The following is a 19,782-nucleotide window of genomic DNA, read 5'->3' as shown; positions in this document are numbered from 1 at the left end:
CGGAGGTCTTAAAATCCAGTCTGTTTTGAAGTGCATAAAGATATTTTAGGATGGGTACTGTAAAGAGGAGGGAGGGGGATTGGAAGGGGGGTTGGGGGTTCACAACTTCTCCAGTTAGTATTAGAGAACTGACCTAATGCTTGTAAGACTTCATTAAGAAGTTTAATGGGTTTCCTGTTATTGCTGGTACTTTGAAAGCAGATTTGTTGCAGCAGTGTTGAATTAAAATAATGGAAATGTTATGCACACACTGACTTTGACTTATATAAATCCGTTTTTAAACAAAAACATAAGGTTACAGTGTGGTTTACTTTCACTAAGTGTGATGTTTGCTGTTGTTTCCAATGCAATGTGCTTTTGATCAAGTCCAGTGGTTAGGTCATACTGGGAGGTGTTGTGTTCCCCATCTGTATAGACCATCTTGTTCCATGCAAAGTTTTTAGGGTTCCTGCAGAGGTTGCTTAGGGTTCCCTGTGATATTAAAACTGAAGTCAAGCATCACAGTTGTGATGCTTGTATTCAAAATTGCTTATTTTAAGGTCACTAGCTCTTACTAGCTTGACTGACCCTGGCCCTCCCTTCCATTGCATTAGATTGCAGTGCATTCAATCATGTATTTGTCGCATCACATATGGGTACTACCTAGGCAATCTGCATGCAAATGCATTATGCCTAAGAACAACCAGTTCTTTAAATTGGTTTATATTCATCAAGAATTTTAGATTTTGATTTACAATCTACCCCTCTTCTTGCATTAGGTCAGATGATGAATCTTGATGAGGCATTGTGCATTTTTTAAGGAAACTATGTATAGCACCCTGCTGCCCACTGCTACCAGCAACAATCTGCCTGCATTTATTAGAGGGGCACAGAAACCTAGTGATTATATTATATGAAAAAAAAATATTTCATTATATGCATGATGATGAGAAGTTAAAGAGTCAGGGAAGGCAAAATGTAACCACATCAACAGTTTCTATCACCTAGTAACCATTTGCATGTTTTTTTGTATTAGCTTTAAATGGGTCATCCTGGATTTAAGAGGGCTCCAAGGGCAAGCCCAAGGCATACAGTATCTTAGTGTCTGCTAGGTTAATATTCATAGATTTACTTTGCTATTCTTCATAATTCTTTACATACATTAGTAAGTGCAGTGTTTTGTGACTCTAAAGCGTAGTAGATTTATAGCATTAACGTAACCAGTGGTCAATTTGTGTATATATATATATATATATATATATATATATATATATATCCCTTTTGTATGAGTTATATAGAATTGTATTGTGTTCATGTGCTTTGTTTAGTTGATGTTTGTAGTTGCAGTGTTTTAAGTCTGTGTGAAGTATAGGAGAATTGTATTAAATGTCCAATGTTCAAGTTGTGTTGGAAGTTGTGATCTATGTGTGGAATCTGTGACTTATGATTTATGTGTCTGTACACAGTGCAGCAGATTTTTCATGTCCAATTTTATTTATGAGTACATCCGTACACGAGTATCAGAAAAAAAAACATCTTTCTGGCCCCATTTTTTCATTCTGGAAGCTAAAAGGCTGAACAAAAAGGACTGGAAAATGGCTGTACAATTGTAAACAAAGGCGCTCTTAAAGTTCTTTTTTTCTTCAGGGGAAAATTATATTATTTCCAATTGCAGTGTATTGAGTAGAATGTTTAAATTGCACATTGAGCATACCTATATTTATACTTTTTCCATTAGGATAAAGTAGCAGGTTCTCCTAATAACATGTCATCTCTAGTGCTGATACTTAGTTTAGAGCAGTGTATAATCCTCTCCCCTTCTTCCAAAGATGAAGGTCTGAGTAAAACCTTTGCTAATGGTCTAACTTTTTACTTTCCCACTGGGAAAACTTCCTATCCCTTACTGTTCCAGTGATGGGGGTCTGAAGGACAGGAAGCTATGGATATTCCCCTAAAAGAAACAAACAAATGTCAAAGCATTATGTCATTTGCAATCCAATGCAATGCAAAAATGTATGGTTGGAGTTGGGCTTTAAAGCTTTGTGTTATACTCTTCTAGCTGGCGTCACCTTGGGAATTGTGCTTTCTGCTGCAGTCATCTTTGTAGATTCCTAGTTGTAAAAAGCATTCTCCAGTTCAATATCGTACCGTCTATAAATGCCTCTCTCACAATCATTTCTTGTTCCGCAGTATGCACAAATTTAGGTCTCAGCAAAACATACCCTACACTTTCCTCATTGTTTCCCTCTGAAAATAGCTACCCTTTCATATTTGGACATGGACCTCAACTTTGATGTGAATGAATGACATTATTCACAGTTCACAAACCGTCCTTTCCCAGCATACAATATTTACCCTTCACTAATATGTTATTGCCATTGAGTTGGATATTTTTGTCTTTGAAAGATATGTTTTGTTAGATTCCCTGGAGGCCCATGACATTTCTGGAACGTAACTAGGAGCAAGGCTAATGACAATGCCATGAATTACATTAACCTACTTCTCAGAAAATACGCCACTTATGTTAGCATTAAGTATAGTGTTATTTTGTGAAATTAACAAAATAGATCTAAATACATTTTTTTTTCTCTTAACAATAAGAAGCCACAGAAATGCTTTGAATATTCTATAGATATTTTACAATTAATTTAATTAAATTTTAAAGTTTATAGTTAGGTTTTTTGGCTAGAGTGGGAAAGGTTTTATTGCTGTCTGTGTCCCAGCTGGCATATTCTTAATTTTTGCTTTTTTTAGGGAAACGTGGGAAGGAGTAAACCAGATTGAACCATTTTAATATTAAAAACTAACAATATCTTGTGATATTTGAGCTCAAAATAGAACAATATAATTATGTAAAAGAATTGTAATCTGGATCTACGTTCCTTAAAATAAAGACATCCAAATAAATTATGAACAGAAGGACCTGGCTTGAAGTCAGTTTTGTAGTTAACCATAAAGGTGATCAGGTCAGGGTTAAGGCTTAGGTTCAGGGTTTCTCCACACCAAACTCACCATGTGTTTATAGACTTTAATTTGTGCACAAATGCTAGAACAGAAAAGGGTTATCCTCAAACTGTTGATACAAGGTTAGAAGCACACAGTTGTCCAAAAATGTCTTTGAATGTCACAGCATAAGCTGTACGTTGGAACACAGTAGTTCAAGCTTTTAATAAAACCTGAATTGTAAGCTCTTTGGGGCAGGGTCCTCTCCTCCTGTGTCTCTGTCTGTATTCGTCTGTCATTTGCAACCCCTTTTTGATGTACAGTGCTGTGTAATATGTTGGCGCCATATAAATCCTGTTTAATAATAAATATTATTATTAATAACTGCACACTTGTTTCTATATAGCTCTTGCTTCCTGTAAAGGATAACTGTACGATAACTAATAGCTAAAGGTAATTCTCTCCACTGCCCTAGATGTATATAGGTACCTGGGTAGACAGCCATGTGAGTCATAAAGGCCTGATTTATTAAAGCTCATCAAGGCAAAGGAAGATATACTTTCATCTGTTAAGCTGGGTGATCCAGCAGGCCTGGACTGAACCTAGACCAGGAATCAAAACATTTGCTAACAAAAAGCAAATTAATTTTTAAAAATCCATTCCAGGTTTGCTGGATCACCCAGCTTCATTGATGGAAGTGTATCATCTCCAGCCTTGGTGAGTTTTATTAAATTAGGCCCTATGATACAGGCCAGATGACTACTGGAGACGTGCTTCGGGGGCCAAGAAACATGCAGCAAGCGTCAGGGTCCAAGGCTATAGTGGGCTTAAAGAGGGGACACAGAGTTTTTTTTTACAGGCAGATTTGGACCCATTTATTAGCAGGCACAGGAAATTACCTAGCAGGACAGACATATGTTGAAAAGTAGGTATATTGAGATATTTAAGATAACAGGCTTATTTTAACTTGCTTTGTGTTGTGTTTGGACCCAGTAGGACAACTTAAGGTGCATTTGGATGCACTCAAATAGAAAAGACTGGCATTGATGTAATTGCCTATCTGTACCACCCTAAGTAATTATTACCTATGTGCACTACCATCTACTAACCAGCTGATGGTGTCATTCTGTATGTAGTCTCCTCCCCCCCATTATCGCTAAACTAATTCTCAACATAAAAAAAAAGAACTGATCAATAAATTAAAACAATTTTTTATCCCATAAGCCAATGTCATCATTTTTTGAATTTACAAAGAAACATTATTTCTAGAACCTTGTATTGTAATCATCAAGACAGTTTAGAATTCTCAGAGCTGGAGTTAATCCTTGCATGACTCCAGCTCCAGATACATTATTATAAGTGTCTATCTTGTAGCCTATAACACAATACAGTCCATTCTGCTCTGCCTCCCACTTTCTGGTGAAATCCTGATAATGTGTAGATTGCTACAACTCATCTACTGTCCCTAGTAAATGTTTTTCTATGGAACAGCAGGTTTCTACTAATCTTAATTAACTCTTACTCATTGTGTGCCAAAAGCAGCCGGATGCATTTTGCAGAGGCAAAAGGATGAGACTTGCATGATTTTATCCCTGGCAGTAGATTTCTGAGAATCTTGTCCTCCTTTATTCCTGCCTAAAGAAGATAAAGATTTGCAATGTCACAGTGTCCTGATGTCTGGTCCTTGGGGTGTAGAGGAATGAGCAATCTGCACGTCTACAATTGTAGGACAATAAGATTGATAGAAAGGTAGAAATTAAGGTGAACAGTAGGCCATTCTTAAAAAGAATTGGATATCCTTTACTGTCAAAGTCACCAAACTAATGTTATTCTTTAAAAGTATTTAACACTTTGTGCCTTCAAACACGGATACATCCCCACCAGATGTTTTGTCATATTTTCTTAAACCAGACTCCCTTTTTTTTACATGCACCGCAGTGTTTTGACATTCCTTCTTACTATTTTAAGATAAAATCCAGGCACAACAGTTTTGATTGAAATGTGTTCTTCAATAGAAACAAAGTGTATAAATCTCCTTTGTGTTCCCCAAATTTTCTTATAGACCTAGGTATTACCTTGGGTAGTAGAGACATCATCGCTGTGCTATACATAGACTGTGCAGCGATCAGAGCAATGATTAAGACCTACAAGAATCTCCCACTAAAGGCGGCCACCTGAAAACTACAGAGCGATGGATACAAGACCCATCACCCTGCACAATGAAATGGGATTAGCACTGACTGGTCTGTATTACAGAAACCTTTGCACAAAGGCAAACAACAATAGTCATCCTTAATTGCTGTACTGTAAGAAATATGCAGAGAACACCAGGAGTCAAAAAGAATACACATGGATCTCGCAGCTAAGGCTTTCTAAAAGGACATTTTAATGTCTTATTGGTTTTCATATAGAAATAAGACCCTTTTTACTGTAATATTGCAGTAAACATTGAAGTATGAGGGGGTATGGATGGGGAAACTACAATCTGTGGGGTACGTCTATGACAGCACTACAGCTGCAGAATGCCTTACACCCATTATTTATATTAAATGTCTATGGATCCACAATTGCAGAGCTGCTTGGAATGCAGTGTGAAACATTTCTTACTCAGGTTACACAGCCTGGCCTTCAAATGACTTATGCAGTTCATTTAGTCCTAAATGAAAACCTAGCATAATGATAGGGGTGCCCTCTAGTGCTTACAAATCTTCATATAAAATATGATTATGAAAATTAGGATATTGTATATGTTATAAAGTACTTTTGAAAATGACCATATGAATATATATGAAATATATAGCTATTTACCTTTAACTGAATACCATGGCTTTCATTCTGCACATGCTAGTTGCTTGTGAAAATGCTAGTTGGCTGTCACCCTCAATGGTTTCCTTATTTTTGAATTACATACCTGAAGAAGATTTTATAAAAGTAATACATGTACTTTAAAATGTATATGTAGCCAAAACCTTTTAACTTTTTTGGACAGAGTATTTAATGGCTCAAACTTTCCAAAATTAAGGAAAGTGCTGTCTTTTCCAGCAAAATAATTGTCCCCACTGGAAGATTTCCCCTTTCCTGCTGTTTAGGTATCAGCTGTGTAAATGTAGATTTATAATCACATTATTATGCAATGTCACCGGGACAGGCACATTTATTCACCCCAGTGGACACATAGATATTAATAAAACTTTACAAAGGAGGTTTGGGCTTTAGATACATAAATTGTTTTTTTTGTAATGCAGTTGAAAGGTAAAATTAAACTTGCAGTTAAATTACCTACTCTATAAACAGGGTAGAAGTGGGTACTTAGTTTACTTTACAAAAGGGAGAAAGCATGGGGTAGGGGTCACCAGTGTGTTAATACTCACTAGCAGTCAAGTAGGTGGAGCAGTAGCAAAGATTGTTGCAGAACTACAGACTTTATAAAGTACCTATGCTTCTACTTATGATCTTTCTGCAAGAGTGTAGGTGGATAACAAGAACAATTATTTTACCATTTGCATCTTTTATCAGTTAAAATTGTTCAGTTGTTTTTTCATCGTTTGTTAGCTGGTGTTGGCCAGAAAATGAATAAACCATTCTTCTTGGAAATATCAATGATACACTGTCTGTTGCAAGAATCCTCTTGGAAGTCGTGAGGCAGAGATTCAGGGGGTGGCAGCTTTTTAAAACATGCTTGCATCATGTTTGCCATCATTGAATCCTCCACACTATTAAAAATAAAATAAAATGGATTTCTTCCAGGGAGCCGCGATTAATAGAGGCTTCAAAGATTTATTTTCTAGATTGTTTTAGGAGGTACATAATGTATCGTTTTCTCAGTTCTTGGAAAGCCAGATCCAGCCTGCGCTTTTCCTGATTTATAAATCACATATGGTTATATTTTATTACTGCAATTTTCTTATTTGTTATTTTGTTGTTATTTTAGGCTTAAAGTAAACTGGTTTTGCCCATCCTGGGAAAAGAAACATGGTCCCTTTAATGCTGCCCCAAAGTTTTCTTATCTCCTCTTTACTGTCCTGTATGCCGATATGTTATTATTTGACTTATTGTTGCCTTATGTTTTATTCTTTGAGAAAAATATGAGGTAATAATATTATAGAGACACATTTATTTACTATAAGGACCAGTACCACAAAAGAAAGATTATACATGGGAATGATAAAATAGGCTAACAAAGTACAAATAAGGATATAAAAACACAAAACTTGTACCTATAAAATAAAACCAAATGATAATGGATCAACTGATTTGAGTCTTTGTTTACTTTTCGAGTTAAATTCCATAGAGCAGATCTAGTTCAAAGTACACTCAAGTGAAACTCTATAGATCTCTAATGCAAGTTTCTTTTACAGCTTTGGGTGTAGTCCTTTTCATGTAGAAGCTGTCTTATTCATCTTTGTGCTGTAGCATATGTTTGTATTGTGTTTTTGTTTTGTATCTGTTTTCATGATTATGTTTCTTAGAAGTAGCAGCATGGAACTGGGATGGGTATTTTAAAGCTGATACACTTTGTGTGTTGGGAGATTGAAGCAGGTAGTTTTCAGCCCAGAACCCAATAGAGAAAAGACTGATGCCTTACGTAGGGCTAAATTTATACTTTCTTCACTACTAGGCCAGCTTTCTTTTTCATTGCACTGGAACTGGTTGCCTATATTTTGTTCATCTGCTGTTCACATGGAACCCTTCTCAACGTTGGCCTTAAATATTATTGTTTAAATATCTGCTACAACGACCAAATCTATCCTCTATAGTGCTCGAAGTTTAGTTCTAGGTGTAAAGACTTGGATCTCTACCATAGCTATGTTGGGTAACCCAGGAGTTGGGGAAAGAGGGATCTTGCCCTGACCCTACTAAAGCCACTAAATCTCCCTATCACTAACTCCTTCCTATAACCTTCTCTGTTATCCTAACCATAATCTGCCTACTAACCCTAACGGTAACACTGCAACTCCACTAAAAAGCCTCAATAACCCGATTTCCTGCAAGCATACATGCATATGGAACCTAAACGTGAATCTATGCATCTATCTTAGCAGCATATTCTTACTTTGTTTTTTCCCCCTCCATTGGATAATTTTGCCAGAGAAACACACCAAATGCAGTTTACTACCCCAAAGTCCATTCTTTTCAAAGGTTTTTTGTCTTTTGTACATAACAGTTAAATAATGACGTTTCCTTTGAAATTGTTTAAAGAGATTATTCGATTTTTAGAACAGATCCTATGCCATCCAATCTTTTCTGCAGCCCTTCTCTTGCTGCTCAGTAACTGCTTCAGTAGCATTAGAACAAATTGTTTCCATATAATTAAACAGATGGAGTTGCATTTAGGATGAATGGAATTTCCACTGTAAAGAATACTAAAGAAATAACATTGGAAGACATTCATACTTTTACATCTTTTATATTATACATCTATACTTACCTTATGCTAAGCTCCCTCGTGTCAACACTTATCTTCACTCGCATATGAGTAGAACCACCAGCCTCTTCACATACAACGTGGGACTGCTGGTCCTACATCGTAAGTGATGACATTGGAGTGCCTGCAACTGATGGATACGCTATAGCTACAAAGGGGACCAACTCTGTATTTAATTTTGCAGTATATATATATATATATATATATATATATATTAAAGTGCATAGTTTAAAGAAATGTGAATCAAAAATCAAATGCCAAACAAACTAATTTATAACAACTAGAACGGATTGAAAGGGGTTACCCTTATCGACGAGATTTTGTATTCCTGTTCATGTTAGAGTATGTAAGCTCACACTTGATTTGTTTTTTTTTAATAGCACTAGTTTTTGTTTCCTCCACTGTTTATAAAATTCCAGTATTTAAGCCCTTTAATTAATACATACATCCGTTCATAAAGTCATTGCATGCATATTATTAATCTGTTAATAGATAATTGATAATAGCTAAGTTACTAAGGCTAAGTTACAAAAAATATTTAAGTTATGGATAAACACTGGTAAACTGAGTCACCCACTGGCTTTCTGTTTCTTTCAAGAAATCCAACCTTGTCATTGTGGACAGGCAATAATCCTGACTTTAAAATTTAAAAAGCAGCAACCAGCAGGTGCCTGAATATAATGTGTTGTTTTTTTTCTGTACATACCTAAACCATCCCAAACTTGGAGCATTTATTATGTCATTGGCAGCTTCTAGTTTCATAGTGGAAGTTCATTCACCATATCTTTTATCACCTACACATGTTGCTGCTCTAATCAGTTGTTCAGAATGTAGTTTTCTACTAGATTTTACATATAGATTTCCCAGGTTTGAAGATGTCCAGGTGAGGTACATGTATTGCCTGTTGAAGTTTATGACTTGCCATTAAACAATATTTATTTTAAAGGGACTTCTTTTCTTGACAGAAAAGTAAAAAAATGAAGCCGGTGTGCATATGGATGGTTAGGTCAACCACCCTACTTTATCTAAAACTAAAAAATATATAATGTACTGTAAAAAGAAGTATACCAATTGATGGGTGTCCCTTACTGGTAATGAAAAGAGGTGACCTGAAGTTGCCATTCTTATTGATTACTTTAAAGGCTCTTAAGTTTCCAATCTCTCTATCAAATTTTGAGTAAGGTATGGGAAAATGGATCCAATTCTTCTAATTGGCAGGAACAATGGACATTGACTGGAATAGATGAAAGAAGCCAGTGGACGACTCAGCTCACCAACATCCACTCAAAAAGTCAGAGCTTGGTTATTACCCTTTAGGCAACCAGTCCTTTACCATAAGTAGATGACCTTATATACGTCTAAGGCTAAGAGTGCAGCAATCTTATTTCTTTTGGTTTTGTATTTTCAGGAGTCCTCTGCCTTCCAGACAGTTTGAATCTCCATAGAGAGCACCAAAGACCCAATAAACCAGGTGATGTACAGATGTTTAGCCAATCAGAACTGAGGACTATAGAGCAGTCTTTGCTTGCCACACGTGTGGGAAGTATTGCAGAGCTCAGTAAGTACCAGTCTGTGAATATTCTTTATCCCTCACCCCTTTTTTCCTCCTGTATCCTCTACCTGCACACAGAATTCTGCAGCAGACATCCACGATAACTACAACATATGCCATTCATCCTAGTCCGCTGTAATTATGGCAGTGCAACAAAGATGAATGTACCTGTCGCTGGTATGGAAAATTGATTTTCATTTGTTATGAGAGAATGGATTACATTTTGTTATGATAATATATACATATATATATATATATATACACACACACAGATACATGCATGCCCACATAAGCACACTGACAAACATTTACATATATGACACTACATGAAAAATTCACTAGTTATTATTTCTGATGCATCCCACAGCAGCTATGAGGAATTCTTATTTGTTGGCCATTTCACACCCAGGCCTTTTTTTGAAATGAGTTCTAGGGGTTTAGAACCCCTGACAAATTTTAAAGAATAAAGAGAAAATTTACCAATTTAGCTGTTTTAGTGACGAGAAATTCTATCTATATGGACTATATGCTGTGTCTACAGGACAGATGAAACAAGATCTCCCATGGGACACAAAGAAAAGCATTGCACTCCTAAACTTCTGTAGGCAGAAGATTGGTAGTGGCTTACAAGGTCATACAAGGATAGGTCATCCTACACCATCACACCTTATCACTGATTCTACACATAGAAAATGTCAGGTCTTTTTGACCTGAGGTCCTCAACATAGTGCTGTCAAATGATCCTCTGTAATTTAAAGAAAAAAAAGGGAATTTGCTGCTGCCAGGATTTTAGCATCAATTGGCAAGATTATTTTATCAAAGCAAAGCTTGGTGACAATATAAGAGTTTATCTGTGACACCATTTCCATATCCCGACAGAAGAAGCATTTGTGCAGAATCCTGTGTGTAGATAGGCTCTTCACACTCTAAGTAGGCCTAAGATTCACTAATGTGGTACTTTGGGGAAACTTTTTAAGGTTTGTTGGGCTATCGTGATAACTGCACATATATGTTTATATGATTTCTCTAATTTTTGTACTAAATATATTACAATTAAACTCCATCATGTCGGTGCAAAGTTTGTTAATCTTTGCAGCAAACAGATTACTAAATTCCTTTAGTAATGATTCAGACAATGGAAAGAGAAATCCCCATTGAAATTCCAGTGTAATGAAATGTACTTAATGTTCTTCCTAAAGCTACTATTTAGCCTGGAGCCTTTATGTAAAACTTTTTAGAACACATCATATTGATGTCATCAGCAGTACTAAGCAGAAGGTGGTTACATTTTAAGAACATTTGTAAATATAATAATTAGTAAAAACCATTGTTTATGCTGGGAATCATTCAACCAGTAAGATCTAGGACATCTTATGGTGAAGGGATGTATTGCCAGAAACTGCACCAAGATGAAGGTGAGTGTTGCAGCCGGAGCTTCTTTTTTTTTATTATCCGAGAAATTGCCCAGGCTTTAAAGGCTATTGGGATCTTAGTGATGAGAATTACGTATATATACACCTAAAACAATAACAGTTTTGATTTGCTTCCTTTCATTATAGCACCGTGTGCCTTTTTGCATTCCGCAAATAAAAAATCCTGACTTATCAGGAGGAAGAAATGCTGTTTTAAATGAGCTCTAATTCAACAGGTTTAAGTCAAGTATAAGTTAATAATACATATAGTACTTATATAGACAGCCATTAAACCCTAAAATAGGAAAAGATACAACATTTAAATGCTTTGCTTAGAATTTTCACTTAAATGTATTTTTAACTTTCAGTTACTGTGTGAAAAAGGGGATACTGCATTTGAAATTGATATAATGGGCCTGATTTATTAAAGTTCTACAAGACTAGAGAAGATAGATTTTCATAGGAAACATTGGGTGATCCAGCAAACCTGGTATGGAGCTCTTAAAAATCATTTGCTATTATTTGGCACGTTTTAAATCCTTGGCCAGATTCATTCCAGGTTTGTTGGATCACCTAGGTTCTCCCATGATAGTCTATATTTTCCATTCTTGGAAGACTTTTATAGGCAAACCTATATTATGGTAATGGTAAAGAGTAGGTTTATAAAATAATAAATATTATTAAATATTTTCTCCCCGCTGTACCATCTTCATTTAGAATGATTTGATTTTCCTCTGAAACATTTAAGTTTCCATCCATGGCTGGTATTAGAGCTGATTTCACATAAACTACTTTGTAATGTACTGTTTCTGTCTTGTCACTGGGGATATGTATTTTTTGTGGGGGTTATGAAGGTCGTACACTTGGCAGTTAAATTGGTAATTCTGAGTAAGCTTTAAGTCACAGCATTTTGTGACAGAAAGGGGTCATCTATTTCCCAATTTTGAACAAACAAGCAATCAGAATTGGCAGTTATTTAGAACTAATGTGGTGCATGTTAACACATATTTTCTTCAGTTTCCTGGTCAGTTTTAGACAATAGTTCACCTAAAGGGTAAGAACACTTTAAAACAAAGTGCAGTGATTTTTTTTTACCCCTTTCCCTGATGTAACCCATCCTCCCTTCCCCAGATTCATGTTTAATATAATTTGATTTCTATGGCCACCTATATTTAGATCCCGGGCCTAAGGTTCACCAAGGTTAAGTGTCCTGGCCACACCTGTGCACTACATCTCCAAAGACATTTATGGGACAATGATATGTATGTATAAAATATAGTATTATGTGATAAGGCGTACGTATTGCAATGTACAGGTGTAGCCAGGACAATGAAGTCTTGGATGTTTGTTAAAAAACAGCAGATCAGCAGCCATCAGATTGAAGTTAGGTTAAGAATTTCAGTTGTATATTCAGCCGTAAAATTCTTTACAACCTTCTTGTAACTTTTCTACTTTATTGTATCCACCATCCGACCATGTTGGTCCTTCCTTTGCGCACAGTTAATTCAGATTATTTAGATAAATCAGTTCTAATGGAATACATTTTTTAAAAACTCCCTTAACTTTTCTTGCAGTTTGGCTCCCTGTGCACTGTAGGAGGTAACTAATATTTTTATGTCTGAGTACGATTAAAGAGCACCTTTACTAACTTTAGGACTTTTCTACGAGAGCTTGAGTAAAGTATAAATATTTAAGCAGGCCGCAATATATTTAGCATTATGTAAGTATATTTACTGTAACTTAGTAATTGGAGAGCGGCTTTAACAAATATTCTAGTGTGAGAGGGCCTCAACTGATCAAGAAAACACCAGTTTGACAAGCCTGGTTTAAAGCAGACTCGTTCTTTGCCTATGCCATACAAATCCAACCCTGCCCAGAAGCACAACCACACATTCCTTCCTTTCGCTGCCACTCCATTCAGGTTTTATGAACAAGGGAAATATTAGGTACTTTAGGGTATAAGGGACATGTGACTAACCCCATGTGACACTCAAGGTCTATTCAACAAGCTCTAATGGTGTCACATGACAGAAAGCTTTATCTCTTTGTAATTCATCATTGGATCAACTCAAGGAGCTTCTCCTGTCCCTAGCAGGTAAACCAAGGATAGAAGATGGAAAGAAAGGTTTGTGGTCCTGGGAGGTTCTGAAACACAATAACATGTAGAGATGTTCAGTTTTGCACTTTGTTGCAATCTGTGTAGCATGAAAAATGCCATTCTGACTTTTAATCTTAGAGGGCAAGGCTTGGCAGTAAAATGGTGTTTGAGTACTATAACAAATGGATTCAACCAATATAAGGCAGAGGAACAAAAGCTCCTATGTTTACCCTAATAATGAGTCTTATTCAGTAGATCGCTGCAAACTCTTCGTGGTATCGTACGTAAAGGCTTGGCTCTGCTCCAGATCAGGTGATTTATCATTCAGAGTATGATGGTTCCCCTTAAGCCTCATCTAACTCATGACTTCCTCTTCCCTTGTCTGGTTACCCCATTATGACCTCTAAACAAAAGAAATCCCTGTTACCATTTCTTAGCAATTAATTTGTAGAAAAAAAGCAGAACGTGATTTCTTCAGGGACCATTATTAGAAGTATGTGTTTTGTTTTTCCTCACAGGCCTTTTTTATGAAAATCCAACCAGACAGACTCAGATGGGAATTCCTGGTCTGCATTGATCTGTGGGTGTTTTTGCGTTTAGCCATCAGATATATTTTTGGAATGTTTACATTTTAAGTATTTCTATACATTAGATGTAATTATATAGATATATAGGCTGAAAAAAGGACATCTGTCAAATTCAACTACCAAAATCCTAAAACACTGAATTTTTAGAAAGCCAATCCTGTAGTTGTTTGAAATGATGTCAAAAATTGTGGTGTGCTGCATGTCATTCCTACATGTAAAAAAAAATCTTTACTACCCTGAAAGACAATCAGATATGTTTCTAAAAAAACATTCAGTGTTAATTATTATAAATATTTTAGTTGTATATTTTTCCATTTAGTCACACATCCAGCTTACTGTGTGGGTTAAAACTAAACTCTCCTGGCAAGCAGCTACAGACACAGATGAAATACATATATGAGAGCTGTATTACCTGCTGAGGGATTTATCCCATTGCGGAGGTTTTCCTTTTCTGGGGACTCAACAGGAAGTAAGAAGAAATCTATCCAAAGTGGGTGCAAATCCCCTCTTATGCAGTTGTCTGATTATTGACACTGTTCTATGGGTAAATGTTAGCAAAAAGCACAATAAAAAACCTAACTATAAAATGTATATTCTACAGAATATTTACCATACATATTATGTGTGTGTGTTATTTGTTCTGAGCAACAGATATATTCAGTTGCTTCTTTTTTATAGAGAACAGCAGGCAGAGAGATCCTCATGTCTGTATTTAAAAACCTTATTTAAGAAAACAATGAGAATAGAGGAAGCTGACATTGCTGATAGCAGAGTATTGCTGTGATCTGTGCAGCCTCTTGTCATTCCATCAGCTAGGAAATCAAGGCTCCCCACACAAAATGGCTGTCTGATTGACCATGATCAGAATTCCTCAGCTGCAACGCATCTGAAAATAACCCATGCCTGACAGGAGCTGTCAAGGTATTGACTGTAGTATCATGCACATTAAATCGAGAGCATTCCATAGCACATCTATCATGACCACTAGTCAGGAGCACAATAGATTAAATTAAATTTTAGATGCAAAATCTATTAAAGGAATGCTATGGTGGGTTTGGATCAGTTTTACCATTTTCTTTTTTTTTTTTGATGATACCTTTAAAAGTGTTGCTTTATAAGGAAAGGTAGATGGTTTAAATGTTGAAAAAAATTTATCTTATAGGGCCTAATTGTTGTGCTGAATTATTGTGTTGTAAAACCAACAGTTTACAGGATACTATATAGCAATGCACATATCACAGTACACAAATTGGAATGGCACCCAACTGCACTGCACTGCTGCCCTGGAAAAGTGTAGTTCAGCTCCAATTTTCTTCAATTGGTAGCACTCCCAAATGTGTGAGCAGCACATGTGCATGGCATATCATATTTTTTCCCAAGTTAAACTGCAACAATCTGATTTGGTCATTAATGATATATTATGGTTTGTGAGCCCCTTTGAGGGGGAGTTAGTAATATGACAACAGACTTTGTAAAGTACAACGTAATATATCAGCGCTATATAAATACTGGCTAATATTAATAATAATTATTGCTCTCACTTACCTACCTGTTGGTCATGGTCAGTATATAAAATAAGGGGAAACTAACCACAAGGATCTCTAGTGGCAAATGGCCCTCAATCCCAGTGATTTAATTCACTATAGAGCCACACTTTCCCCATGCTGAGCATCATATAAAAAGTCACAAAATATGCATTAATAATAGTTCACCTTCTTCATGGCTGTATTAGTCTCTACGCTTCCATATGGGCTTTACACAAGATTTTGGAGTGTCTATAGGAATTTGTGCCCATTTAGCCAAAACAGCATTTGTGAAGTTATTTACTGGATAAAAAGACCTAAATTGGTATTCCAGTTTATTATAAACGTAATCAGTAGGGTCAAGATCATTGTTTTTTTGTAAACCACTTTGGTTCTTGCACACCAAACTCATCATGTCTTCATGGAGCTGGCTTTAAACAGAGGCACAGCCATGCTAAAACAGAAAGGGACTTCTGCAAACATTGGAAGCCCACAATTGCCTTTTATTGAAATAGTATGAGCAATACATTTTTTCTGAAAACCCACTCACATTTAATGGGTTGTTCATATACTTTTAGCCATAAAGGAAAGGGGTGTTGGTCAGGGGTCCACAAATATTTGACTGTTAATAAGGCTCCATCTGTAACACAGACCATAATACCCACCTGGGGAAGGTTTGTCCACTTTGTTACCTTGCTTTACAAACATCACATTCCAATGTCAGTACATTTAGTCAGTTCACCGAATAAATTATACATTTATACATTTTTATGGAGGTCCATTACACAATTTGAACAGAAGAGTGTAATGGGTGGTGTTTATATTTAAGTTTCTCTATTCCAAAAAAAACTCTCATGAAATAAAACAATTTAATGGTCTCCTGTTGATTGCCTCCATTTTCAGCTAGACAAAAGATTTACCTAGGTATGTCCAAGGGGAGCCATCTGATGCAAGGTATCAGGTCAGGAGAAGTGAAATACGTCATCCTAAGTGCAGGACGGTAATCATAATCACACCTTACGCCTCCACGTTACCATACTATATTTCAATAATATATAAAGATTGTTATTTGCCATTACAAGTGTTATTTTAATCAATGGCAGTCAATAGGAGTTAAAAATAATATCCGCATGTCTTAAAATAACAACATTTATGACAAATAACATGCACTTTACAGCTTAGTGACTTCATCTTATAACCACAGGGGATACAAAGCTGCACTTTGGCCACTTTCTTGGCTAAATATATTTTAAGCTGAATTGGTAAATGAATTGCCAAGTTGTACTTATATTTTTTTATATTGTGTTATTATAAGTTGTGGGTGACATTCCTAAAGCAGGGCCCTGGTTTTACATACTTCTGCTTTCTGCTCAGCAGCCTCTCTCTGTCAGTCCTCCTTGAACCCCAACCCCTTCGCCATACCCCATTCAAAATTAAAAATGCACATTTTCCCTGTACTTCTCTAGTTATGGTGCTAGGTAGTTCTCACTGTTGTGGAAAAAGGGCATTCACATAGTGAGCCTGGGCCAGTGTGCTGACGCTCCCTAGGCAGTGGACGATTATTTTTATTAAAATTTTTTTTCTTTTTTTTATAAATAAAAGGCTGCAATACCTACCTCCTCTTTGGTTCTGTTCGCTGCTGGTATTCTTTTCCACCACAAGATGTCCATGGTGTTTGGGTTAGGTATCGTCCGCCATCATTCAACTTAGAAGACATATTGTGAGTGCAGGGCGTCATGGGCCCCCGCCCTGAAGGGGATGGTATCATCGCACCCTCCATTGAAGGTGTAAAAGTAAAAGATTGGCACTGATATCTTCAAGTTAGGGACACTCTCTACGCCATTGTGTAATGTACTGTCTGTGCGGTGCTTGTTTGTTCTTATTGTCGGTGGAAATAATCACTAACTATCATATCTTCAACAGTCATTGAGGTTTAAGTGTGGACCCTCTCTTGTGTTTGTGATTGCTGTTTCGGTGCTTGTTTAAGCATCTTTGTTCTGTCATGTTGTTCCCAAGCCAAGTGGCTTTTGAAAATCTATTTCTAACAAGGTGATCAGGTCCATTGCTTCTTAACCTTTTTGCTTCTTAGCAACCCTTTAGAGCACAAAATAGTTATTTTACCCTACCCCAAATTTATATAAGAACAATACTGGGGGTAAGAAGAGATGGCATAATGATAAAAAAGCTTTAACTGAAGTTGGCTGAGCTCTGCTCAGAAATAATCAAGTCATATATATATACATTCAGTTTTCTTGGTGTATCTCTAGAAAAAGAACACTATTTTTCTAAGTCTTTATAAAAGAATTAGCAGATGCTTTGTGTTATGGTAACTATACATGTATGTGAATGCCTTCCATTATGCTGTAGACTAATCTACTCTGATTTGTTTACAAAACTTCCCTTTGATCTGCATAATCTATATAATAGCTCCTATGTTCTTCAACATGACTTGAGTCTGTGGAATTACCAGCCACCTGCGTATCCTTTTTTTTCCAAATGGATTGTTCAAACAACTGAAATATTCCCAGCATCCTTCTGCTCATGCACAGTCTGTATCTGGCTGGATACTGCAGAGAGCTGGCGGAATCTCATTTTTTCTTCTGCAAGCTAATAAATTTCAGGCTTGGGGGTTGACGTAGACACGTTGCGCTGGCTGGCCCTGCTGTGGGGATGTGAGGTTGCGGCTGCATCAGAGATGAGGATTAAATTGTAGTGGAGGGAAACACGGTTACACCTACATTTAATAAAACGCGTGGGTGGCCACTGTTTTTCTCTTGTACTTGAAGGAAAAGATGCTTCCTTGATAGTCAGTTTCACCCAAAATAAATACAATAGTGTTGTGTGGTTGCCAGCAAGCTTATCCTAGGCATACAAAGTGCCATTTTCTATCAGTTTTCATAATTACATTATCATATCATTATTACAATCTCTTTAAATGCACTTACAAAATCCACTTTCTTGAGATTCAGCTGGTATTATGATAGTTTCTACCATTATTTCGAATAGAAATATCTTTCACAACACAAAAAGTGGTTTTAATTACAATACAATGGCTAACCAGATGCCAAAAAAAAAATATCCCATATTTATTTTTTACAATCACTCAGTATTGTATTTATTATTGTTATCTTGTATTTACAGCCTATAGTGCCATCTATTATCCAGTGTTGTACAAAGTCATTTCACTATTAGCCCCTCAAGAGATCTCACAATTTAATGTCCATAACACATTCTAAGGCTTAGGGGCAACAAGAATTAATTAATTTGTTGGGTTTTGCCCACAAATTTGAAGTCTGAGGTCAGACAGCTGAGGAAGTATCTGTTACTGAGACTGTGTGTGTGTGTGAGGACATTCTGGGAGCACTGGTCAAGGCCTGTATGGACTATATGTAAGGACTGCCACATCATACTGACATCAGTCCTAGGTGACAGTAGGACACTGCTGACAGAGCAAGTCTGCGCATGGGAGCATATTGGATGTCTGGAGACTGAGAGATCTATTTCTTTGTTTGATAGGCAGGAAACTCTAAAACACACATTGGCAAATGGACTGAGTCCTTGAAAGCTTTTGTTTGATGTCAATCCCTACAGGAACAGAGCTCAAACAGCCACCAGCTATAAGACCCAATTTACAACATTGCTTTGTCATTATGTCAGTACTGGATCATGCACAAGGCAACCCTGACAGTCTGATAGCTAGCAATAATTACCATACTTTTTCTGAACCTGCCCCAGGTTATGGTTAAACAGTGAAAAAAGAAGCAGCTCAGTAATAATATATGTATCTGTCATTCTGCTTTCTCATCTTCTCAGCATGCATATACTGATTGTCTCTTTGTTCTGCTTCTTCATCTAACACTCTATCCCTGCTGTACATGGACTGCAAGAAGATACTACCTGGTCAAATTCAGGTATTTACACTGCTCACAATAAAACACACATTTATTGATCTATTTATACAGGGTTGTATTCGTTTGTGTATTTTATTCGCTTAGAGTCCCACTTTAAATTAAAAATAGCTTTCCTGATTACTTAAATTGATTTTTCATAACCAAAGAAGTTATTCCGTAAGTGAGCTACTTTAAAATGTAGCACATTTTAAAGTCCAGGCTATAGTTGTTTTTCCAACAGGATTTAAACAAACTGTGCACATGACAGGTTCTCTTAACAGATTATATGTGTATATAATGTATGCATGTAACCTACCTAAATGGAATATGGTAATGTTTATAGCACAATATATCTTAGAAAATGATTTGTATT

At 36.4% G+C, this 19,782-nt stretch overlaps 1 protein-coding gene across 3 annotated transcripts in view; it reads left to right on the top strand.

The window, feature by feature from the left end:
* Positions 1 to 19,782, top strand: part of ABTB3 (ankyrin repeat and BTB domain containing 3) — a 127,824-nt gene that overhangs the window by 61,383 nt on the left and 46,659 nt on the right. For 2 of the 3 annotated variants that reach the window (XR_011919367.1, XM_072400389.1), the window contains exon 2: positions 9,756 to 9,905. The exons of the other annotated variant lie outside the window; for it this stretch is intronic. Coding sequence is in view for 1 of the 2 variants with exons in the window: in XM_072400389.1 (XP_072256490.1) it covers positions 9,756 to 9,905 (150 nt within the window). In the remaining variant the exon portion in view is untranslated. The remainder of the gene's footprint in view (positions 1 to 9,755; positions 9,906 to 19,782) is intronic. 3 annotated transcript variants of the gene reach the window in all.

Source organism: Pyxicephalus adspersus, chromosome 2 (assembly GCF_032062135.1).
Source record: "Pyxicephalus adspersus chromosome 2, UCB_Pads_2.0, whole genome shotgun sequence".
Classification (NCBI taxonomy): domain Eukaryota; kingdom Metazoa; phylum Chordata; class Amphibia; order Anura; family Pyxicephalidae; genus Pyxicephalus; species Pyxicephalus adspersus.
The sequence above is the reverse complement of the archived record's forward strand: the minus strand, read 5'-3'. Positions and strand labels throughout refer to the sequence as shown.